This window comes from Vombatus ursinus, unplaced genomic scaffold (genome assembly GCF_900497805.2).
Source record: "Vombatus ursinus unplaced genomic scaffold, bare-nosed wombat genome assembly UNPS02014786.1, whole genome shotgun sequence".
NCBI lineage: Eukaryota > Metazoa > Chordata > Mammalia > Diprotodontia > Vombatidae > Vombatus > Vombatus ursinus.
Genome location: NW_020954564.1, coordinates 18,158,906 through 18,185,344, shown reverse-complemented (window position 1 = coordinate 18,185,344; position 26,439 = coordinate 18,158,906). Strand labels below are relative to the sequence as shown.

At 36.5% G+C, this 26,439-nt stretch overlaps 1 protein-coding gene across 1 annotated transcript in view; it reads right to left on the bottom strand.

Annotated features, from left to right (window-relative positions):
• The window catches only part of LOC114046880 (GTPase-activating Rap/Ran-GAP domain-like protein 3), a 196,900-nt gene that overhangs the window by 60,295 nt on the left and 110,166 nt on the right, over window positions 1-26,439 (bottom strand). The window contains exons 18-22 of the mRNA XM_027867466.1: window positions 26,273-26,371; window positions 10,243-10,359; window positions 8,343-8,518; window positions 6,656-6,814; window positions 1,500-1,566 (exon numbers count right to left, since the gene is read on the bottom strand). Coding sequence (XP_027723267.1) covers window positions 1,500-1,566; window positions 6,656-6,814; window positions 8,343-8,518; window positions 10,243-10,359; window positions 26,273-26,371 — 618 coding nt within the window. The remainder of the gene's footprint in view (window positions 1-1,499; window positions 1,567-6,655; window positions 6,815-8,342; window positions 8,519-10,242; window positions 10,360-26,272; window positions 26,372-26,439) is intronic.

Genomic DNA, 26,439 nt, shown 5'->3' with positions numbered 1-26,439 from the left:
GAGAAAAGGAGAAAAATGCAATCAGGAATTCAAGTTGGAAGGGACTTTAGAGGTAATCTAATCTTCTCATTTTACACATGAGGAAACTGAGAGCCAGAAAGTTTACATAACTTACCCAACACCATGAAGGTATGAGCAGTAACACTGGATTTAGTAGACCAGGTCTTTTGATTCAAAATCTAGCATTGTTTCCACTATATCATACAGCCTCATATATACCAATGCACTACTTAGAAAAAAAATTTCTAAAAATCTTTATTACTGTATTGTTCCAAATACTATAAAAAGTTATAACAACTATCCCAAAATAATATTTTTATCTTTAACATATCTGACATGAACTCTACTGGTATGTATTTTTTTAAAAAATATTTACAAAAAGAGTTTAATAAAATACTCTGATTAAAACAAATAACATCTGATTTTATTTCAGGGAAAAGTTCCTTTTTATTTATCCTGACCTGCCCTGACTTTCCACTTTTCATTTTTTTCCCTTTCCCCGTCAATTTTTCCCTCCCTTCCCATCCTCTGTAGGTACCTAAAAGAAAAAAAAAATCAAAGTCAGTTTACTAAAGGAAGTACTCTGATAACTATTTTCCCCAGTGATTTCACAATAAAGACAAAATGCCAAAGTCAAAATAATAAAGTTTATTTAAAAGTTTAAAAATCTTACAAGAAATTAAAAAATAAGAAATCAAACAACTATCTCATAACACAGTAAAAACAATGACTGGGCAACAGAAGGAACTAGCTTACATTTGGGGAAATCTCTGCTCCTCTTTTATAAACAGGTATTTCCAGTGGGAAGAAGTTTTATGAGTGGCAACACTGTGCAGTGGAAGAGAACATTGCACCTGGGAGTCACATGACCCTAATTCCAAGTCTAACCTCCAATATCTTCTAGTTATGAGACTGTGGGCAAATTCTTTCATTTTTCTGAGCCTTAATTTCCTTCTCTTTAAAATGGGGAGAATAATTCTTCTATTATCTGCTTTATTGAGTGTTGTGAGGAAACTACTTTGTAAATCTTAAAGTACTATATAAGCATATGATATTATATTATAATAGCAACTCAGGCAGGACTTCTACTTTTTTTGCAAATGAATAGTTTGTATTCTTTTTCCTTTCAAATGGTCCATCACACACACACACACACACACACACACACACACACCCCACACCACGCACACAATTTATTTCAAGAAAGGTTTAGATAATTTTTCTTTTAAAGATAATGCCATGGAAGGTAATACAACACTAGCTCTGAGACCATTTTTTGGTACCATTGTCAGAGGAAGAAAAAGAGGCTGTGCAGACTGACCCAGATGAATAATTATCATATTGTAGTCATACCTGAGCAAGAAATTCGAGGTACAATATATTTAAATGGAAATGATGCATTTAGCCAAGTACTGTGGCTAACTCCATTAAGCCTTTATAAAACTTTAAAAGAACAAGTCTAACATATTTAAATATTTTAGGAATGAAACAACACTTACAGTTGTAACACAGCAGGAGGCCAGCTTCCCCATCTTCATACACATCAATAGCTGCAACAAAATTAACCTGTAATGATAATGGGCAAGGGTAGTGGGCAGACTGAATACTGACACTACTGAAAAGAGTTTTTGAATCAATGAGATGCTTAGTGTGGCCATTAATACCTACAACTGTCTGTTTGCATTCTAGAAACTCAGGGAGGAATGAGTTCACTACTATCAGGAAACATTTACTGAGTCTATGTGAGTGGGTGGTGATTAGGAAACATTCGGGGAAAAGACCTGAAGTAAAGATAGGTCTTCACTTCAATAGATCTGCCTTTACATTGATTTCTTCTTTCTTCCTTCCTTCCTACCTGGTTCAGAAGAAGTGTTTTTCTTTCTTTCTTCCACCTGTGTTTTCAATCTCATCCCTTCCAGATTTTCAGGGGGCTTTGCTCATGCCACTCTCCTATCTTTTCCACTAGTTCCATCTTTTTCTTCTGAACTTTCTTGTCCTTTATAGCTATTATCCTATTAAAATGTACTTTTCTTCATGTAACTTGAACAAAAGTAGGGCTCTTCTGCTTTTTTCCCCCCAGTGAATAGTTTGCCTAAGTTAGTTAAAATTGCTACCTCCTTTTCCTAACTACTCGTTGCCTCCTAACTCCCCACAATCTAATTTCCATTATTACTTCTCTACTATAATGCCTCTAAGGTCACCAATGACTTCTTTTTAGGCAAATAACTGCTATTCTTTCACCACTCAATAGCAGTTGAGTCTTCTGATCATTCCCTTCTTGAAACTTTCCTTTCATATCTCTAACCATTCTTTGTCTCCTTCAGTGACTTCTTCCTTTCAAATTTATCTGTGTCTTTCAAGGACTAATCCTTAGACCTTTTGCTCTTTCTCTGTTTCCTCAAAGCTTTTTTTGAATTTCAGATTTAGTATGTGTTAGAGGCAGGTCTTAAGACAAGGTCTTCCTAACTTTAAGTCTGGCCCTATAGCTGCTATTGTCATACTGACTCTTCTTACATGTGGAAACTTAAGATTAATAGAACATATACACACACATATGAACACACCTACACCTATAATAAAGGTGTTAATAGTAATATAGACAAATAACTATAACCTAAGGCAGAATGAGACAATTCCATAAGAAAGAGACAAAGTACTATAGGAATTTGGATTAAAGGAGAATCTATTATAATTTGAAAAATTCATTCATTCAATAACCCTTTGTTAATTGCCTAGTAACCTGTGCTACATACTGGAGGAGATATAAATATAGTTTAGACATGGTTCTTGTTCTCAGGGAGCTTATAAGGCTTCATTGGTAGAGGTGACATTTGTAATAATGATAATAATGATAACTGACATTTATATAGCACTGTATAATTTTACAAAGGGCTTTCCATGAATTTTTTTCAGTTTTCCCTCATTTGATTGTCACAGTAGCTCAGTGATGGATACAGTAGAGGTATTATTATCTCCATTTTATAGAGATGGAAACTAAGGCTTTGGAAAGTTAAGTATCTCACCTAAGGTCACATAGAAAGTGGTAGAACTGAGATTTGAGCCACGAGTACTCTTTCCAATGTACCGCCACTACTTTATGGGACCTTGAAGGATTTCACTAGGGAGAGTTGGGGAAAGGGTATACCAAATGGAGGGAATGGCAAAAGCAAAAGTGAGGATGGAAAGTATCCATTAACCATTTCTTTTGAGTTCACCTCCTCTACAAAGCTTTCCTTTACATCATCAGCTCATATTAAACTTTTTATTCTTTAATTCCATTGGCACTGCCTGGGCCATACAAGCAGCAACCGTATGTTCTGTCATATTTTCCAATTTCTGATTCATGAGTTAGTACCACCAAAGCCGAAGGGAAAACCAAGGTCAGACTAACTGGTAATTAACTACAATTGAAGATTTTGACAGAAAAGTGTCTAGATGTTTGCATTTAAAAAATCTGCTATACTGCACAATTTGACATTTGACTATATGCCATATTGTTAACTACTTTTTTCATGTAAGTGCACATCTCCCCAACTTAACTTTAATCTCCTTATGGGTTTGGACCATGTCCTATACTTCTCTTGTACTCCCAGCACTCAACTCAGTAACAGGCACACAGTACTACTCAACAGTAATCATTGGTTGGTTGGTTGAAAAGGATGTTAAGGCTTCTCATTTTGCTTTCTAGTTCAGGGGAGACCCATTACAAAACCTACTTGGAAGTGCCTTCATGACATCATTTTCCTTTTTCATTCAGTGGCACCTCCATTCTTCAGGTGTTGCATTTTCTAAATCTTGGAGTTATTTTTGACCCTTCTCTTAACTAAGCCTCTCATAGTCAAAGTCCTGCAAATCTCACATCTACAATATCTTATGTTTATGTCCTCTTCTATTCTCATTTCCACCCTTCCTCTGGATTACCAAAAGGGCTCCTACCAGTCCTATTTTCTTGCTCCAAACTGTCTTTCACATTACTGCCAGTGTAATATTACTCATACACAGATCTGGTCATGTCATCTTTCATATCAAAAATCTTTGCTGGCTTCCTATGACCTCCTGAGTCAAGTCCAGGTTCTTTTGCCTGACATTTAAGTCTAGTTAAGACTCCATAATCTGGTGTCACCCTACTTTTCCAGACTTATCTCCTATTTTTCTTCCTCTCCATCAAACTGGATTGCCTCCCAAATGTGCTTTCCCATATCTGTGCTCTCCACGCCTTCAATATCCTTCCTCAATCTTTTTCACTTGTTAAATTCTATCCAACTTGCAAAGCTCAATTCAAATGTCACCTTGTCAGAAGCTGTCCCTCCCCTTTTCTGTCTACAATAAAAGATTAGTAAAAATTAATTTAATAAACAATTAGATGAAAATAAATTCATAAAAGATCCCCCTTGGCTCTCATGGAGAATTTTTTTTGTACTTCTCTAATGCTTATCTCACCTAATGTTGAGTACTGTGCTCTGTGCCCATAAGCACTTAATAAATACATGCTGATTGACAAAATTTGTATCTCCTACTTGTGGAGAAATCACTTCATTATCTTTATAAGTTTTATATTTTGTAATAATATATTTAAAATATGTTCTTGGGAAAGGAGAGCAGAGTTAGTCAATCTTTGTGTGGGGGCTGAGGCAACTAGTCATATGTAACTAAACATTCTGCTGATCAGAAGAGAGTTGGGAGAAGCTGAAGGACTTCTCAGGCAGAAAAGGCAGGTTATGGCTGAGAAACTCACTGGCAAAAAAAAAAAATCATGATGTGCTTCTTATACAGGCCATCGATTTTATGTTGCCATGTGACTCTTCTTTCTATTTATGCTGAGCCACAAAGTGGGAGACAGGAGGGAACATAAAAGGGCAAACTGGGATTATTCTTTAATAAGTTATGAACAAGACCGTAAACTTCTTTTCAGTGAGAATGCTCAAGAGCTGAATGGAAGTTGCCTGCAAGGGACCCAAAGCTGGCCTGAGGCAGTGAAACAAGCGGTTGACTGTTCTACTTCTAAGAGAGGAGATTCAGAGCAAGTGAGTTTGGGGCACCTAGGTGGTGCAGGGGATAGAGCACCGGCCCTGAATTCAGGAGGACCTGAGTTCAAATCTGGTCTCAGACATATAACACTCACTAGCTGTGTGACCCTGGGCAAGTCACTTAACCCCCATTGCCCAATCAAAAAAACCCAAAAAACAAACAAACAAACAAACAAAAACAGAGTAAGTTAGTTTTCTTAAGGATCAGGGAAGTATTAGGGTTAGACTAAAGAGTAATTGATAACAATCAAAGTTTAAAGATAAAGGTACCTAAATAGACCTACATTTCTAGATTAAAAAAAAATCTTGCTCTAGGTTGTGTTATCTACCAAATATAGTGGTTTTCTATTTATTATAATTTTATTATTTATTATTATATATTAGTATTTTTTATAATTAGTAATTCTAGTAAATATAATGCTTAGACATTTTATAGAAAAAGGATAATCAAAGAAAATTATGCTAAAGTTGCTGATTTAATTAACCAAGCATATAGGAAGCCTCACATGTTCATATCATAAGGTCAAACTGTGGCTACTACTGCCTGCCTGGTGGTAGCTTATCCAAATGGTAGCGATAGGCCCACTGTTTATCTTGCAAACATTATTAAGTGATGGCAAATGCCATAACTTTTTTTCCTCCTTCACAGGATAAAATGGTATTTTCAGATGAAAGAACCCAAGTATTGAGAGATACTATAAGTTTCTAAAGCCAGAGCTAAAAAATATCCAATTTGAGGTCACCACTGATAAAGATCTATTCTTCACCAACTGTTGGTACACACCTTTAGTGCTCTACATTGAACTGCATCTGAATGTACTATAATGCCCCTGCCTCCTGTTCAGCTATAGCACCCAAGGAATTGTACAGATTAGCAGTTCTCAAACTTTTTGGTCCAGGACCCTTTTCTACTTTAACAGTGATTGAGGGCCTGCCAAAGACCTTTTGTTTATGCGGGTTACATCTATTAATATTACCACATTAGAAAAGAAAATATGCTAGTATTATTATGAAAATAGTTTTGATCTCCATAGACCTTGAAAGGCTTTCAGCAGACCCCAAGTGGTCGTTGGACCATACTTTGAGATGGCACAGGCAGATGACAAACACCCTAATTTGTCAACAGAGTTCTTGCTGGTAGTTCAGGCATTGACACTCGAGGGTTCTTGGCACAGCTTAGGTTGTAGGATATGTAGTGATCCTCAAATACTCTGCATTACCAGCCTTGAACTGCTGAGATTTCTCTGGATTTCAGGGCAGATTCCTGACTATCCTTTCATTACCTTTGGAGCATCTAAGCCCTCCTGGAGTTAGTCAGTTGTATAGTTCTGAGGCTAGAAGGAAGAAGAACTCCAATTGCTTGCTTCTCTGGAATCCCCATAATGATTCGATTATTGAATTTGTTATTTTTCTTCTCAATTATGTGAACTTCCATTTTTATTTATATTCAGATGGAATAAATGGCCAGAGAATGTTCAGAAAATCATCAAAAATGACGATATAGATATAACTATGGGTAAATTCTATTTTGAAAATAAAACACAAGTAATCATTATAACACCCAGTAAGACCATTCAATAAATGATAGTCCTCTTTCATTCCTATTGGGCATGCTACTATAAACTTACCCTGTTGGCATCCACATGGTGCAGTCTGAAAGATTCTCCTGTGCTCTCATTTACCAAATCAAACTGATGCCGATATGCCACACAAATCAGATTGTCATTCTCTTCAGTTGGCCCATCCACCAAGGTCATCACCACAGGGGGGTCAGACAAACAGATCTCCTGGGACACCAATGAGGATAAGTTAGAAAATGGTCAGGATAGAGAGAAGTTGTCTTGTTATTCTCTCTTGTAAGTATGCCATCCTCCCAAGGCTCTTTTATAACACTGGGCTTGCAAAGAAAATGGTGACATCTCTAAGTGGTCAGTGACTTTATTAAATCTCCATGCTTCTATAACCTGTTCTCAGGATGCTATCTCAGGATACTATCTCAAGATGTACCCGAAGGGTGCTGAGATTATGGATTTTATAAAACTGATTCAATGTAAAACTGCCATGCCTCATCTCCAGTTAATTTGAAACTGTCCTGATTTGCTTACTAGCATAACTTTGTATAGTAAATGCAAAAGACTCTAACTTTAGCTAAGCATAAATAAGATAAATTGATTCTTGTACCAATTAATGATGTCTTCAAATCCAGTGTTTGGTTTCAACTTCTACGCAATTTAATACCACCTAATTTTTAAAGTAGGAGTGGAAAGAGGATCTCAAGAACTAAAAAGAATGGGCATATTTAAGGCAATGTGGAATAGTGGGAAAAGCCCTGGGACAGGAGTCAGGAGACTTGGGTCTATTCCATGGGTAGGGAACCTGGGGTCTTCAGGCCACATGTGGCCTTCTGGGTCCTTGGGTGTGGCCTTTTGACTGAGTCCAAGTTTTACAGAACAAATCCTCTCATTAAGAGGATTTGTTCTGTGAAGTTTGGATTCAATTAAAGAGCCGCACTTGAAGACCTAGAGGGCACCCCTGGACTCTGTTCTAAAGCTCTGTGACATTTAGCAAGCCAGAAAACTTTTAACCTGGGACCTCAGAAGTTATCTAAGCCAACCTCATACCTATGCAGGCTTCCTTCTACAGCACTGGTATCAAATGCCAATAGAAATGGGGGCCACTAAGTCATACACAAGGATCCCTGAGGGCAGTATATTGACTTAGAAAACTACATATCAACATTATCTATGTTCTGCTGTATTTTCATTTGTTTTGTTAAACACTTTCCAATGACATTTTAATCTGGTGCAGGTCACATTCAGTAGTCCCTATGTTTTGACACTTCTGCTGTATCGTGTCCCCTCATTTACAAATAGAGACACTGGAGTACAAAAGAAAGAGCACTAACCTAGGTCTCAAAGCCTACTTCTGTCACTAACTTGATGTCTGATCCTGGACCTGTTTCCTCACCTGCAAAATGGGAAAGTTGGACAAAATGAGATTTCAGATTCCTTCTAGCTTTCATGTTCTATAGTTCTTTTTGTATGAAATGTTTCTGAAAGCGTGAAGGAGAATGAGATAAGGCTCCAGTCTTTTAGGAGGTAAGATGTCATGAGGGAAAACATTGCTTTCCATGGATCCCGTAGGGGTGTCTAGAGCATCATGGGAGTTAGTTTTCCCTGTCTGTTCTCTATAACTGAGAATGATCCCTGAATCAGGTTTTTCTGGGTAAAAGGAAATGGCCTCCACTATCCAGGATATGACATAGATAGCATAAATCAAGGTAAAATTTATTTAAAAAAAAAAAAGAAGACAAACCCTGATGTATTGGAATTCTTCAATAGGCGATTCTGACAACGAGCATAACAGTGGCAGACTGGTTAAACCACTGTGCTTATTGTATTTCCTTGTGACAAGAAGCAGCTTGTTGCGAATTGCAACGATAATCCTCAGTTCACTGCTGTGATGAGTGTTAATGGCATACAAATGGCAACCTGTAGAGATAAATAAATTGCAATGAAACCCAAAATTACATTTTATAAGCAATTTTCAGATTCTTGTGAGGAAAGAATTTTCTTGTAACTCTCCCACAAGTTATGAGCAAATTAGTTTTGTTCATTAAATTAATGTGACCGTTGCTTTATAAGCTAAGCTTGAGAAAATTTCCTCGCTTTATATTTCCACTGCAACCACTAAAGATATTTAGTGCTTTTCTTCCAAACTCTTGCTATAAGAACATATTCTTCTCACCAGTTATTTTCTACTGCCCCCAACATGTTCTTCTAGTTTTTTTTTTATGCAAAAATCTGGTCACATCACTCTGTTGCATCACAAAATATTTTGTGCTTTCCTGTTGCCTAACGCTGAAATTCCTTGTGGGGATTCAAAGTTATTCAAGGCTATCCACAATGTGGTTATCACCCTCCTTTTCCAGCCTTTTATCATTCCCTTCCTTGCATCCATACACTATATTTCAGTCAAAAAATATTGCTTTAGTCCCCCTAAACATACTTGATGCTTTCTTACCTCCATGATATTCCTCCTACTGCTCCTTAGGCCTTTAATATCCTCCTTTCTCTTCATATGAATTCCTACCCGTTCTTTAAAATGCTGTTTCCTACATGAAGCCTTCTCTGTTTGCTCCAATTGGTAACAACTTTCCCCCTTGGACCTCAGGTATGATCTTGTTTCAAAACACTTTGGTGCATTTATCATGTGATATTGTGTACTATTGTATCTTATCCTCCACTGGACAATAAATCACATGGAGGAAGGGACCTTATCTTACCTAAACATTATATTTTTACCACCTCCAGCAATGTACTACACACAGATGGCACTTGATGTTTGCTTAATTAATAACTAAATGCTGAACATATACTGCCACCACTCTAGTGCAGGTCCTTATCACCTCCCACCTGGCCTAATTACAAGATTCTGCTCCCTGCCTCACGGCTCTTTTCATTCCAATCCATTCTCCATTCAGCCACTGAAATAATTTTCCTAAAATGCAAGTCCAATCATGCATGTTACCCTCCCTCTCCCAATTCAATAAACTCCTGTGGCACCCTGTTGCCTACAAGATCAAATACAAAATGCTCTGTCTGGCATTCAAAGCCCTTCATAACCTATTCCCCTCCTATCTTTTCAATCGTCTTAAACCTTGTTCCCCAACACACCCTGTTTGATCCAGTAACACTTGACCAACAAACAAGACACTCCATCTCTCAGCTCCCGGCATTTTCTCTGTCTGTCCTCCATGTCTGGAACACTCTCCCTTCTCCACTCTGACTACTGACCTCCCTGACTTCCTTTAAGTCCCAACTAAAAGCCCACTATTTATAGGATGCCTTCCCCAACCCTTCTTAATTCCGGTGCTTTCCCTTTTTTAATTAGTTCTTATTTATCTTGTATATAGTTTGCTTTATTTACATTTGTTTGCATGTTGTCTCCCCCATGAGACTGTAAGCAGTGCATGGGTTTTCTTTTGCCTCTTTTGTATTCCCTATGCTTAGCATAGTGCCTGGTACATAGCAGGTGCTTAGTAAATGTTTATCAAATTGAACTGAATTTTTGTTGTACTGAGATGAAAATAAATAAATCAATGAAAGTTAAAAATTTTAGTCACTTTCATTTTATACAGAACTTACACTGAGGGAAAAAAATCAACAAAAAGAAATAAGCCACTACTTAAAAACAACAATAAGAACCAAGTCACCTTTTGTTTTTTCAAGTTTATTTTCTCTACAGTCATACTTGCTCTTCACTATCTGCTTTCCTTCCACGTCCTTCCTCACAGTGCTTAGCCTGAAGACAAAGAGGCGAGCATCTTTTCCTGTTAAGAGAATAAAGATGAAGGCACTTAAAACATAAACAGTAAGATAATAACTACATTGTTTTCCCCAAATCAATGAACCTTCTGACTAAATACCTGAATGAAGAAACTTTCATATTTGTACCTAAGTGTAAAGGAAAACTATATGACTTGAGAGGAATCCTGCTGAGAAATTCTGGAGCTCTGTCCAACCCCTTCATTTTATAGATGTACAAGACTGCCTAGCTGGAAGAGGCAATTCTTGAACCCAGATCTCCTGGCTTTTAACTTAGCGCTATCTCCACTGTATTATGCTGCCTTTTCTCTGATTACATGCTTGCCAAGCAAACTTCTGATTTTTTTTTTTAAGGGAAGAAGGGGACAGTCTTTGGTGTAGATGATAATATAAGCTTTTTAAAGGTAGGCACTGTTTGAGTTAGTTTTTGTCTCTTTGTCCCCAGTATCTTGAACATAACAGGAATTTATTAAATGCTTACTGAATCGATCTCTAGATTTATGAAGATGTCAGTTTGCTCTTCACTAAAATCAGCTATTGTCAGGAATTTATCACTTCAAATGACAAAATCACTCATTAAATGCACAGAGAAAACCACAAGTTAAATAATGGAGAAACAACCAAAAGACAGATCCCACATGAGAACAAAAGCTATTGTAAAATCACATGCAGTAATAAAAAGAGGGAATTGTTGAGGCTCTTGGCAAACACTTAATTGTTTCACTGTCCTCTGCAATCTAATTCATCTTTACAATAGATATGGCTCCACCTTTCCCTTCTTGGACTAACCCATCTCTCATTTCAAAGTGATATTTAAGGCCTACACTATGTTTCTGTGCCCACAGTGCAGTCTGTGGTTAAACATAAAGGCAGGCATGCCAGTTGGGATGCTGGCTTCTGCCCATCCTGTCTTAATAGTTCTCTATTATGAGATATTATCCATAGTCCTCTTAAAAAATCTTTCAGATCCAGCCTTGGGAGATGAGCCACAATAAAGATCTCGGGAAGTGTTGTACTCTTATCATTAAATACCCATAATATAATGACATCATCTATCCCTCTGTAACTTATACCCACTGTCATACTCACTCTTCTCTCTGTGCCTTTATTCATGCCATCTGCAGTGGTCTACTCAATCTCACCTAGATTCAGTCTTTGTTTAAGTTTTGTCTTTTCTTCATCAAATCAAAGGCTATCTCCTCCATGAAGTCTAACCCTCATCCCTCTACATAAAAGTGATTTCTTGAATTTTTCATAGTTCCTTGCTGGATCTGCTTGTTATCCTATAATTCAATTCCCTTGTGTTATAGTTATTTGTGTACATATCTTTTACTCCATTACAGTATATGCCTCTTGAAAACAAGGCTTGTGTCATATCTATTTTAGCATCTCCAGTTCCTATGACTGTGCCTTGTACATGGTAGGCACTTAACAGATGTGTTACGACCCAGACACAGGACAGTAAGACTGACACCTCCTATGTTTTGGACATTATACTTCTGTTAATGATGTAGATGATAAGTAGGTGAAAAGTATTTTTCACACCAACTGCCATCTTGCTGCTTTCCTTCATCCCCTACTTCAATGGAACTGATTTTTTGAACCCAAGTGTACACTGATGGTACTTAGCTGTAGGTACTGAATAACTGAGAACATACTTTCAACTATCACATTATACTTCTAACACATCACACTGAGGCACAGATGGTAAAAGTGCTAGGCTTGAAGTCAGAAGGAATTGTTTTCAAATCTTGCCTCTGATACATTAACTGTATGACCAGGGTCACTGAAAGTGCTTTGAACTGGTTTCCTCATCTGAAAAATGGTGACAATACCTGCATAGAGTTGTTTTGGTTTTCAAATGAGATGGTTTTTGTAAAGTGCTTTGCAAACTTTAATGTACAACATATAAATATGCCAGCTAGCATCATCATTATTATTATTATTATTATTGTTAACTGTACTTGCTTATTTTTTTTAAAAAAAAAACTTTGTACTTAGAAAACACCTATGGCTTCGTCCAAAGAAATACTAACAATTTTAACTTAGTCTTAATGATCTCCAATGTTATTTTTTCTAATATTTCACAAATGATGGAAGACATATATATATGTGTGTGTGTGTATACACACACACACACACACACAGACACAGACACAGACACAGAGATTAATATTATCCCTAGTTTATAGATAAGGAAACTAAGGTAAGAAGAGACAATGGTCAGTGAGATAATGTTATATTAGAGTGCTAAACTCTATTTTCCTGAATAAATCAAATCTAGATTAAATAAATAAATTAAATAAATAATTTTCTAGAATAAACCAATGTCTTCTACACACAAAACTGTTTCTTTACCTTTTCTGTTTTTCATGGTATCATAAGATTTGGAGCTAGAAGGGACCTCAGAGATCTTGTATAAATCCCTTTATTTTAAAATAGTAACTTTTTTTTGGTGAGGCAATTGGGGTTAAGTGACTTACCCAGAGTCACACAGCTACTAAGTGTTACGTGTCTGAGATCATATTTGAACTCAGGTCCTCCTGACTCCAGGGCTGGTGCTCTATCCACTGCGCCACCTAGCTGCCCCACTAACTTATTTTTTTCAATTAACAAAAATCTATTTTCTCTCTCCCTTCTAACTTTCCCAATCTTTTAAAAAAAGAGGAAAACAAAAACTATTGTAACAAATAAGAATAGTCAAGCAAAAAAAAATTCCCATATCCAAAAATATCTCATTCTGCACCTTGAGTCTAAAATCTCTGTTAGGATGTGGGTAGCATGTTTCATCACTGGTCCTCTGTAATCAAGGTTGATCATTGTCTTGATCAGAATTCTTGAGTCTTTCAAAGCTGTTTGTCTTTACAATGTTACTGTTGTCTTGGTTCTGCTCACTTCACTCTCCATCAGTTCATACAAGCCTTCTCAGGTTTCTCTGAAACTGTTCCTTTCATTATTGTTTGCAGTGTTCTATATTCATATACCATTCATATACTATACTTTACTTTGCCATTCCCCAATTGATGAGTAGACCCTTAATTTTCAGTTCTTTGCCACTAGAAAAAAAAGCAGCTATAAATATATTTATATATGAGCCCTGTTGCTCTTTCTTTGAGATGTAGGCCTAGTAATGATATCATGGGGTAAAAGGGTATGCACAGTTCAGTGACTTTTTGGCATAGTTTTAAATTGCTTTCCAGAATGGCTGGACCATTTTCAAAGTTCTACTAGCAGTACATCAATATGCTTATTTTCCCATAGTCCTGTCAACATTTTCATCATTCTTCTTTTTTGTTAAACTTTGCCAATCTGATGGATGTAAGGTAGATGATCAGAATTGCTTTAATTTGCATTTCTCTAATTATTAGTAGTCTGGAACAATGTAATATGGCTAGAGATAGCTTAGATTTCTTTCTTAGAAAATTGGCTATTCGTATCCTTCGACTACTTAACAACTTATTTTCATAATTTTGAATCAGTTCCTAATATATCGTGGAAATGAGGTCCTTATCAGAGAAACTTCCTGCAAAGATTCCCCCCCCCCCCCCCCCCAGTTACCTTCTTCCCTTCTAACTTCAACTGCATGAATTTTTTTTGTGTGTGTGTGTGTGGAAAAACTTTAATTTTATATAATCAAAACTGTCAATTTTATTTTCTGTGATCCTTCTCTATCCCTTGTCTAATGATGAACTGTTTCCCTATTTGTAGAGCTGAAAGATAATTTCTTCCTTCATTCTCTAATTTGTTTATGATGTCACCCTCTGTGTCTGAGTCACAAATCCATTTGGAGCTTATTTGTGGTATATGGTGTGAGATGTTGGTATACACCTAATTTCTACCAGTGTTCTCTGGTTTTCTCAGCAGCTTTTTTTGAATAGTGAGTCCTTGCCCTGGTTGTTGGGGGTCTTTGTGTTTATAAAACTCTAAGAAAATGTTTGTATGCTGCTCTATATTATGTACCTAATCTTTTCCATTGGTTTATCTCTCTACTTCTTAAGCAGTATAAAATAATTTTGATGTTTACTGCTTTGCAGTTTGAGATCTGGCACTGCTAGGCCCTGTTCCTTTCTGCTTTTTTTACATAATTTCCCTTGAAATTTTTGATTTTTTTTTGGTTCCTCCAGGATGAATTAAACTTCCTTTATTTTACAGAAGAGAACTTTCTCAAGGTCACACAAATAGTAAGCAGAAATACAGGGATTAATCCTCAGTTTTCTCATTTCAAATCCAGTGTTATACACTCCTCTCTTTGACTAGGGACAGTGGGACAGTGGACAGCAGGACTCTGATATCAGTGGAAAACTACTTTTCCTAATCAACCCCTTCAATTTGGTGCTGCACCAGGATCCCTGGGATACGTGATTTTTTTGTTCCTCAGCTTTCTTCTTATGTGTTATTTTCCACTGAGTGAAATGAACCCTCAGTGAGGTTTGCATTTCCCTTTATATTTCTAAGCCCCAATTTTAACTTAACCATGGGGCAATTCAAATTGGCTATGAATGTATGACAACAACAAATAACATTTCATCTTTAACTTCTAATTGGTTGGCTGCACAGCAAGGGGCTTGCATTCTAATATAAATAATTTCTTTCGGATAAGTACTTATATACAATTTCTTCATGAAAATTTTTGCATTTACATGTTTCATTCCAATTTCCTCTTCTCTGAAAGGGTAAGCATGATTTCAATGTCCATTATATATTTGACCTAGTTATTATAATTCCTCTAGTAAAGTCCTGCTCCATCACATTATGGTGGCATGCAGGTAACCCTGGATTCTTGAAGGCTATACCAGTTGACTAAAAGCTGTGGCAGGTCCTACCAACTAGAAATATCCACAGATGGTCAATTGCCTTAGGACTAACTTAAATTTGGAGAGGCTCATCACCAGAAGAATGGCCACAACAAACTCACAAAAACTACTTACTAAGGTGTTAGGGGGTTGCAATGTGGGTTGGTGGGGGGAGTATCTATACCAATGATATCATGTATTATAATTTTTATGATTCATAATAGTACCATCTTCATCATAATGCCTTACATTTGTATAGCATGTTATAGTTTTCAAAGTACTTTCACATATCAACGTTGGCTCATTTGTTCCTCATCACAACCATGAAAGTTATAAAAGACAATTATCATTATTCCCATTTTACAAGTGAGAGGAAGAGGAAGAGAACAAGCATTTAGTGCCTACATGTGCCAGACACTGTACTAAGTGCCTTTTATAAATATCATCTCATTTGATCCTCACAACACCTGGGAGACAGGTGTTACTATTATCATTACTATTATATTACTTTATTACATATTATACAATTATAATTATATTATATGCTATAAATATACTATATAGTCAGATATACTATATAATTATATTATATTATCATATTATTAAATTATCATGACTATAATATTACTATTATAGACAGGTGTTACTATTATCCCCATTTTACAGTTGAGGAAACTGAGGCAGAAAGAGGTTAAGTGACTAAGTGACTTGCCCAGGATCATGCAGTTAGTAAGTGTCTGAAGCCAGATTTGAAGTCAAGATATTCCTGACTCCAGGCCCAGCACTGCTATGTCATCTAGCTGCCCCTGTATTCTCTCTCTCTCTCTCTCTTTTTTTTTTGTTTTTAGGCAATTGGGGTTAAGTGACTTGCCCAGGGTCACACAGCTAGTAAGTATCAAGTGTTTGGTCTGAGGCCAGATTTGAACTCAAGTCCTCCTGAATTCAGGGCCGGTGCTCTATCCACTGCGCCACCTAGCTGCCCTTATAAAAGTCATTTCTGCGCAGTGTTATCTGCATGTCAGACCTCCAACTCACAGCTGGGTATAGCCCAAGCCACAAGACTTTTCCTGAGCAACGCAAATCCAAACCCAATGAGAAAGCTAGAATGGTAACCAGACCCCTCTATACTGTTCTAGTTCTTCCACAAAGAGCTCTTGTTCCTGCCCCTCATGTTCTCCCTCCTTTGTATATGGTTAGCTTGCTGCCACCACTGCCTAAGGGCCATTTTAGGAATACTAACCCAGAGTCTTGGCCTCTCCCTGTCATCTCAGAGTATGACAGAAGCCTGATGCTCTTGTTAGGGCTATTACCAACAGCTGCCATCTTCCTGCTTCCACAGCTCTAATGTCCTCATTGCTTAACAGACAGTGGTAACAAACGGGTAATAAGAGGCAGTCCAGACTGGAACCCAGGCTTTTTGATGCTTTCTTTGAAAGGTCCAGTACTCTTTCTCTTATGTCATGACATTTGGTTTTGTCTCTTCCCATTTTTCATACCTAAAACTCATCTAAAATTCATCAAGTGCTTTTCTTGTCATTTTGCCAACCACCAGGCTCTTTATTAGATGATAATCAGAATCCAAAAGACTTGGAAATCTCTTAAGAATATCATTACGTTGTTTCAGGGATTTCATCTTTTTTGACTCAACAACCAAGACTGCTTACCCCCTCAAGGAGACACAGATCTATTTTTTAAAGAACAATGTTAATCTTCTGTATGAAAATCCTTTTCTGGGCAATAGGGGATAATAGATAATATGAGATAATAGCCTTCTATGGTGACTATGGTAATGAAGAAATAGACATCTTAGGATGAGAGCAGCTACTTCCCATGAGGTACCAACCTATTAAAATTCAGCTATACCCATAGGCAAAACTATTTCAAAGGTATCCATTTTGGTAAAAAAAAAAAAAACTTCTTAAATTTTAAAAATATTTTATTTTTTCCCAATTACATGTAAAAACAATTTTTAATTTTTAGTTTTTTTCTTCAATTTTGAGTTCCAAATTCTCTCCTGCCCTTCTTTCCCCACTTCCAGAAGGCAAGCAATTTGATAAAAGTTATACATGTGTAGTTATGTAAAACATTTCCATATTAGTCACATAAAACAAAAAAACTTAAACTATACTAGGGACAAAATATGTCCTTTATTATTTGGAATTCTAAATTCAATTGCCTAATTGAAAATTTAAAGCAGTACAGGTGCTGAGACATAATAGAGATTGAATTGTGATCTTTGAATTTCACTACGGAAGCAGTTATTTTTTTTCTTTATAAATCATGATTAATTTCCAATTTAACCTCAGTTTCATTAAAGGCAAAGAGGATTCAAGTTATATGAGGTGACTATAAATAAAACGAGGAGACTGGTTTTCATTTATAGCCCAAGGGTTTTAGTGACATGACAGCTGGAAGAAGTAAATATATATTTAACATATAAACATAAATAAATGCATATATAATATACACAAACATACAAATGTAAAGTATTCTATAAGATGTTATTTGGCTATATTATCCATTTAGGTAACAGAATTTTAAATAAGTGGTTTCTAAATACCTGTTTAAGAGCAGATAATTAGAAACTCATTTAACTTCTTGGAGTCTTACATTCCTTAACAAAGGAGGCAGATTATAAATATGCACAGATATACACATACATACATAGTATATATGTATGTATATAATATACACACGTATATTTATATATTTATATTTAAATATTTATGTATTTTTTGGTCCTCACTTGGGATTTCATAGGGTATGGAGCTATCAGTGAGGAAACTCCTTCAATTAATGCAGGGAAGCAACTGTTCTACAACTTTTTAGTCTTAGAGAACTCTTTTGGGCACCAAAAGGTTACATGACTTGTCCAGGGTCACGCAGCCATCATGTGTCAAGGGGCCAGACTTGGACTTAGCTCTATTCTGAGGCTACCTTCTTTCTATATGGCCTTTTATTCACTGCCACCTGTCTCTTCACTCAATTTTAGGTTGCAGTCATATAAATCTAATGTCCAGAAAAAGAAGTGATTTGCAGATAGTTCTCTGGCCTAGCTGGATCATTTTTGGAATATTACCTTCAATTTTAGAAAGGACATTGAGAAACTGGAATGAATCCAGATATAGGGAAGGGACTGGAGAATATGCCTACGGGGATTGGCTGAAGGAACTGGGAAGAAGAGAAGGTTTAAGGGAAAACTGACAGCTGACTTCAACTATTTGAAAAATTGTCACGTGGAAAAAAAAATAAGAGTTGTTCTGCTTGGAAGCAGGCAAAAAACGAGTGAAACCTAATAACAGTCAAATTTTAATTAGATAAAAGGAAAAGCTTCTTAAGATTTGTTGTTGTTGTTCAGTTGTTTCAATTGTGTCTGACTCTTCCGGACCCCTTTTGGGGCTTTCCTGGCAAAGATACTGTAGCAGTTTGCATTTCCTTTTCCATCTCATTTTACAGATGAAGAAAGTGAGGCAAATAGGGTGATTTGCTCAGGGTCAAGTCTTAGAGGCTGGATTTGAACTCAGGAAGAGAAGTCTTCTTGACTCCAGGCCCAGCACTATGGCCACTGATGCCCCCCCCCCCTTTATTTTTTGGCTAGGCAATGGAGTTAAGTGACTTGCGCAGGGTCACACAGCTACTAAGTATCAAGTGTCTGAGGCTGGATTTGAACTCAGGTCCTCCTGACTCCAGGGCTGGTGGTCTATCCACTGCACCACCTATATGTTCTGTGATGCCCCTTTTAAGAATTAGAGATATCAAAAACTAGAATGGACTGCCTCAGGAGGTAGTGAGTTCCCAGCAACACATCTCTTTAAGCAGAGCCTATAATGACCATCTGCTGGGGATGCTGTACAGTGGATTCCTTTCCATACAAATTAAATAAATCTCATGGATTCTTCATATGATTTGACCTTCCTCTGACATCCTCCTGCACCATAATGACTCATTCCTCTACCAAGTAGTTCTTTTTTTTTCTTATTTTCTTAAGCTATTTGTTTCCTTAGTTCTCTTCCATAGATTCCTCTGAAATATCCACAATCTCTTTAAGAGATTTATATTTATAGCTTCTAAAGGAAAAAGGTTGTGTGGGAAAAGAGGCAAGAGAGAAGGCCTTGAGATGAGTGAGAAGGAAAAGCAATTGTGCAGGTGATTTCAAAGGCTTTTTAATTGCAAATAAGGACAGGGATTCAATGGAGGGGATGTAGCTTCAAAATGGAAGACTGAATAAGCTGAAGGAGAAAACCTTGGGCTGAATGAAAATGGCTAGAGCTAAAACAAGGCTTTGCTATGAAGGAGGGCATGAGGAAGAAGAGAATCAGTTTAAGAAGAAGAACATGAGGAGAAGAAAGAGCAGAAGAAAGTGAAGGATAGGAGAGAGAGAAAAGAAGAGTTGAGCAGAAAGGGGAGAAGGAAGAAGAATGACTTAAAGAGAGCAAGGTAATAAATGAGGGAGAAAGCAAAGAAGTAGGGGAAAATTCTATTTTATGTGTGATTTTTACCAACAGAAAGAAACTAGCTGCTAGGGCAGAAATGATGGCAACCTTGGGGGAAAGTGACCATAACTTTATCTGAAAGTTTGTGATAGAGAGAAATCAGAAGTAATCTAGACCTGTCCCCTAGATACAAAGGTGTCAGTGAAAGGATAAGTAGGATCCCATAGATTTAAATTTTACAATAGGCAGTCCAAGGAGGAAAAGTGCTTATAAAAGTGAAAACTTAAAATAACAAAGGAAAACAGTTCTGAAGGAGACAAAGGGGAACTCTGAAAAGAGATGGATGTGTTTTCATAGGGAATTCACTGTCCAGCTTTGATTTCTGAAGACAGTAGCAAGGACAAGTAACACAAAAGTCTAGCTCAGTCCTGTGTAAGTGACAGTGGCATGGGATCAGGAACCCTAAAAGGAAAAGCCCTTGAACTTTCCCACAAATTTCAGGAACTCAGTCCCCGCATTTGCCTGAGGTATCTGGCCTACCCCAGCCCACCTTGATTACTTAATTAGTTTACTTGTCAGTCCTTAATCCCATATAGACCCTTTCTCTGTTGCCCCTGGACCACTCCAGGCTACTTGCCACACCTTAATCCCATCCAGATCTTCCCACAGTCTTTTTCTGTATAAAAGTACCAATCTTACCCCCATTAAATTGCACAGATTGTTAGAATCTCACCCGCCCAAATAATAAAACCTCACTACTCTGACTGAAAGAAGGCTGGAGTGGTAGAATTCTTTTGAGGCAGACCTGCCCTGTACCCTGGCATTTCAGGGTTCCTAGGACCCCAAACCGCAACCTATGAGTATAAAACTTAAATAACCTGAGGCTGTCATGAAAAGATAAGGATAACAAAAAGGTTTCTTTTAGCTGTGCTGAGGAAAGAGGTGATCAAAGAAGGGAGAGGCTTGCTGTTTTGGGTCAAAGGGATGATGATAACTAAATACAGAAAGAAAATACAGATGCTCAATTCTTATTTTCCTTCTGTTTTCTTTGTCAAGGAAAATCATCTTTGGACTGGAAAGGTCAGAGCAAATCTGACTAACAGAGAGTTGATAGCTAAGATAAAAAAGACCCTTATTGAAATGTCCTTGTTCATGTTATCTAGTTCAGATGAACTACATCCTTGGGTAATAGTAATAAAAATAATAATTGATATTTATTTAGTGCTTCAAGGTTTGCCAAGGGACTTACATACACTATTTCACTTAAGCTTTACATGAATCATATGAGCCAGGTGCTAAAGGTATTATCTTTCTAAGAACTGAATTTGAGCTCACAGGCCAATAACACTAATTAAAAATGAGACATTTAACAAACCCTTTAAGATTTGCAAGGCATTTTATATATATTAATTTCTTTGTTCCATACAACAAAAGAATCAGCAGTGTGCTTTTTAATGGAGGGTATGATTCTTGCTGAGGAATAGGCAGGAAGCAGTCCTGCTAGACAGTGAGCAAGAACAGTTTTCAAAAGAAGTAGTACAAATGATCAACAACTATATGGAAAAGTATTTTAAGTCACTAATAATATGAGAAAGGCAAATTAAAGCAGTTTCAGTAAATTGAGAACTATGGAAGTTGTTGAGGAAAGAGTAGGTGGTAAGGAAGTGTAGGAGTTGGATAGAGATAACTTTTCCAAACATTTTCGCAATGCTGAAAGTTCACCTACTCTTCTCCTTCTTGCCCTCTTTCCTGGCTTCCTTTATTCACTCCCTACTTTTCTGACTATTGTTTTTCTAGTTCTTCTTTCTCCTCCTACCTGCTAAGTATCGGCATTTCTCCAAGGTGCTGCCCTCAGTTCTATTCTTTTTATTCCTACATGCTTGCTCTTGGGTCATAGTTACAACTATCCTTTCACTGCAGGTGACTCCCAAGTCTTAGCTCCAGTCTCTCTCCTAGGTTCTAGGACTGCGTTTCCAACTGGCTTCTCGAGATTTACACTTAAATATTTAAAAACAGTACCTGTTTCTTTTAATGGTATTATTCTAGGCACCGGGCATAAATGCTCAGTCACCCATGAATCTTGCCTACTACCAATGTCTTATAAATTGCCAAGTTCTATTGATTCTTCTTTTTCCACATCACTTGCCCAGCATTGGAGAAAATACTAGAGAATGAACCGGTCATTGTCCTTAGCTTCTGTCCTGCCAGTTCTTTGAAGGAATGGCTGCTTCATGGTTCTTGCTATTGATTGCCTAGTCAACCAGTCTTCTGGGACATACATTCCTTCTCTCTGCTATTGTTATTCACTTTGTCAATTGATAAATTCTCTGATTTCTTCTTTCAATTCTTTTTGAAGGTCTATAGGATAAGCAACAATTGCCATATCTATTCCCAGATCCAGTAGCTATTCTTAAATATCACTTGTAGTGTTGAGAGAGCAGTTTGTATCATCTAATTTCCTTCTTAACTAACCTTAAATAGCTCTTTGATCTTCTTGGAAAGGACTTTAATTTATCCTCATATATACATATATACTTATAATACTGGCTTTTGTTTTTGGATATATACGATTTACCATTGTCACCATTACTATCTGATATAATACTAGAAATGGTAATAATAGCAATAAGAAATTAAAGGAATAACCATAAGGAAAGAAGAAAGAAAATTATTACTTTTTGCAAAACCCTAGAAGAGTCAACTAAAAATTAATTGAAACAATAACTAGCAAAGCTGCAGGAAATAAAAGAAATCATTAGCATTTCTGTATATTGTGAAAAGCTAAAACAAAAACAGGAAGAGATAGGGAAATTCCATGTAAAATAAGGATAGAATGTATAAAATAGGTACATGGAGTCTATCTACAGAGATACAAGGAACTATATGAAAACAACTACAAAATACTGTTTATAGAAATAAAGAGAAATATTAATTGTTCATATATAGGTTGGATCAATATAATAAAAATGAAAAGCCTACCTAAACTGATTTATTTATTCAGTGCCATATCAATTAAACTACCAAAGGATTACCTTATAGAACTAGAAAAAGAAAAACTAATTTCATTTGGAGAAATAAAAGGTAAAGAATCTCAAGGGAAATGCTGCAAAATAAAAAGAAGGAAGGAGGACTAGCACTAACAGATTTCAAACTATCTACTGGAAAACAGCAATCATCAAAATGATCTGGTGTTGGTTAAAAAGTAGGGAAGTTGATTAGTGGGATAATAAGGTATACAATGCACTGAAATAAATGAAACATGATTCTAAGGAACTGATAATGAAAAATGCTACTCACCTCTTGACAGAGAAGTGATGGATTCAGGGTACAGAATGACACACGTGTTTTTTGGATATGGTCAATATGGGAATTTGTTTTGCCTGACTATACAGATTTTTACAAGGGTTTTCTTTTTCTTTTTTTAAGTGTGTGTATGTGGGTGAAACTGGAGGGAAAATAAAATGTAATTACCAAAAAAAACAACCCAACTTAAGTAGCTTTCCATTGCTGAATGAATTCAGTTTAGACTTTTTAAACTGGCATTCATGGCCCTCTATAATCTGTCCCCAACTTACCTTTCCAGCCACATCTCCTATTATTACTCTATACATGTACTCTGGGAAAAATGAACTACTCAGTATCCCCTATATATGATTCACCCTTTTCTATCTCTATGCCTTTGTTCCTGATATATCCTCCTGTTGGAACAGCTTTCTTTTTATAGGATCATAGGTTTTAGAGCTAGGGGGCTCTTAAAGATCATACAAGCAATCAATCAATCTATTAAACACCTACTATGTGTCAGGCAATGTGTCAGGTGCCTGAGATTCAAAGAAAAAAAATAAAGAATCTCTGCCTTTAAGGAGCTCACATTCTGTATAGAAATAAATATATACTGAAAAAATACAAGGTAATTTTTGGGGGGTGGGAAGGGCACTAACAGCTGGGATGTTAATAAAGCTAGGGCTGGAAGAGACTTTAGGGGTCAACTAAGATCCATCTCCCCAGTCTCTTTATGTCTGAATCTACCTACCAGAATTCTTGCTCTGGGGTTGTCTTGACTGATGGCTGCTTTTCATCTCTGCCTTGCTCCATGCCTGGGAGGACTTAACTTTTGTTCCCCCTTTCTCCTCAATTCTCCTCCCAGTTGTCCTGATTGTTGGTGCTACCTGGTACCCATTACATCTTCTCCCTGCCAGTTATCACATTGCCTCTTTTACCTTTGCTTGCAGAAATGAAATCCTTATATAGCACTAAAGGCCTGGGTTGTGTTATAAACTATTAAGAAATACTATTATGACAATCTCCTAGCTTGAAGTCCTTAGTCTTACATGAATCAAAGTCATAATCAGTCTTCTTTGAATAGAAGACTTAATCAATTTCAATACCTTTTCAGGAAGGCTTCCTCAATCACCAGTCTTCCTAAAAAGGTATAGAAATTGATTAAGCCTTCTATTCAAGCACTTTCTGGCTGTTCAGTCAGAAATGATCTTTACTTACTCTGAACAGCAATATCTTTTTGTCTATACCATTCTTATGGTATGCACCACATGGCATTTTGTATAGCATAATGTCTGCATATAGTAGGTATATAATAAATGTTTTTTGATTAATTGGTAATATAGCAATTACTTATGTAGATATTATTTATTTTTATTTGATTATAGGCTCCTTGAAGGCAGGGACTATGTCTTTCTCTTTTTCTATCTCCCTTACTTCCCTTGGACCTAAAACCTGGTCTTGCAGAAGGAAGAGAGGAAAGAAAGAAGGATTCATTGTCAGAGACTGGATTCATACCCAAGTCCTCACTCTGAATCTAGTTCTCTTTCCATGGAACCATACTGCCTCCCTCTCAAGGTGGCAAAGTTTATTTTTTATTCTACTTAAAATTTTTTATTTTCAGTTTTGAATTCTCTCTCTTCCTCTTACCCCTTTACCACCCATTGAGAAGGCAAGAAATATGATACACATTATATATACAAAGTCACAGAAAACATATTGCCACATTAGCCATACTGCAAAAGAAAAAAAAAGCAAGAAAAATAAAGTGAAATAAAATTTGCTTCAATCTGTATTCAGAGCTCATCAGTTCTCTCTTTTGAGGTGGATAGCATTTTTCATCACAAATCCTTTGGAATTGTCTTGGATTACTGTATTGATCAAAGTAGCTAAGTCTTTCACAGTTGATCATCAGTGCAATATTGCTGTCACTGTGTACAATGTTCTCCTAGTTCTGCTCACTTTATTTCACATCAGTTCATTCACAGGTTTTTTCTAAAACCCCTTCATCATTTCTTATAGCACAATAGTATTTTATCACAGTCATATACCACAATTTGTTCAGTCATTCCCCAGTTAATGGGCATCCTCTCATTTTCACATTCTTTGCCATTACAAAAACACCTGCTATAAATATTTTTGTACATATGAGTCTTTTCCTTTTTCTTTGATCTTTCAGCAATACAGGAGCCGTACTGCTGGGTCAAAGGATTTGTGCAGTTTTATACCTCTTTGAGAATAGTTTCAAATTGTTCTCTAGAATGGCTGGACCAGTTTACAACTCTAGCAACAGTGCATTAGTGTCTCTATTTTTCCACATTCCCTCCAGCATTTATCATTTTCCTTTTCTGTCATATTAGCCAATTTGATGGGTGTGAGGTATTACCTCAGAACTGTTTTAATTTGCATTTGTCTAATCAACAGTGATTTAGAGCATTTTTAATCTGATTATAGATAGTTTTGATTTATTCATCTGAAAATTGCCTGTTCACATTCCTTTGACTATTTTATCCAGTGGGAAATGGCTTTTATTTTTATAAAATTGGTTCAGTTCCCTATATATTTGAGAAATGAGACCTTTGTCAAAAGAACCTGTTGTAAAATTTTCTTCCTAGTTTCCTGCTTTCCTTCTAATTTTGGGTGAATTGGTTTTGTTTGTGCAAAAATATTAATTTAATGTAATCAAAATTATCCATTTTACCTGCCATGATCTTTTCTATCTCTTATTTGGTCATGAATGCTTCCTTTATTCACAGATCTGACAAGTAATGTTTTCCATGTTCCCCAATTTGCTGAAGACATCATCATTTATGTCTAAATCATGTATTCATTTTGAGTTTATCTTGGTATACAGTATGAGATGTTAGTTTAAAGGTAAAGAAATTTAATTTCTTCCTTTGAATTTCACATAGATATGCCATTTTAATACGTACTGCTTCTTTAGCTAAAACACTAGGACTTATGGAAGGAAGGGATGTGAAGGAAAGGAAAGAAGGGAAATGGAGAAAGTAAGCAAGGAAAAGAGGGAATGAGGGAAAGAAGGAAGGAAAAGAAAAGGGGAAAGAAGAGAAGGAGGGAAGGAAATAAGGAAGAAAGGAAAGAAAGAAAGGAAGGAAGAAAAGGAAGGAAGGGAGAAAGGAAGGAAAGGAAGGAAAGAAAGAAGGGAGAAGGGAAGGAAGGGAAAGAAGGAAAAGAGGGAGGGGGAAAGGAAAGAAAAAAAGAAAGAATGAAGGGAAGAAGGAAGGAAGCAAAAATTACACCAATAATTGATGTTTAGATCACACTTGGCTTTTAGGTCAGTACTCTCTGTACTAAATGCTGTTCCTAGACAGCAGGTATTAGCTTTAATTTAAATCTTAGAAAAAGAGCTGTTCCATTTTCTTCTATAATAAAGAATTAATAAGGAATACTACCTTTGTCTGCTCTGGTAATTAGTAGGTCCAATGATTCAAGTACATGCATCTGCTTCACTTGCAGAGTTTTGTCAAATACTGGTACTATTGGCTGGCCATCTGAAAAAGAAAACAGTTCATTCAATCCTATAAACATGGCTTAGGCTTGTTAAATACTCTACAATGTG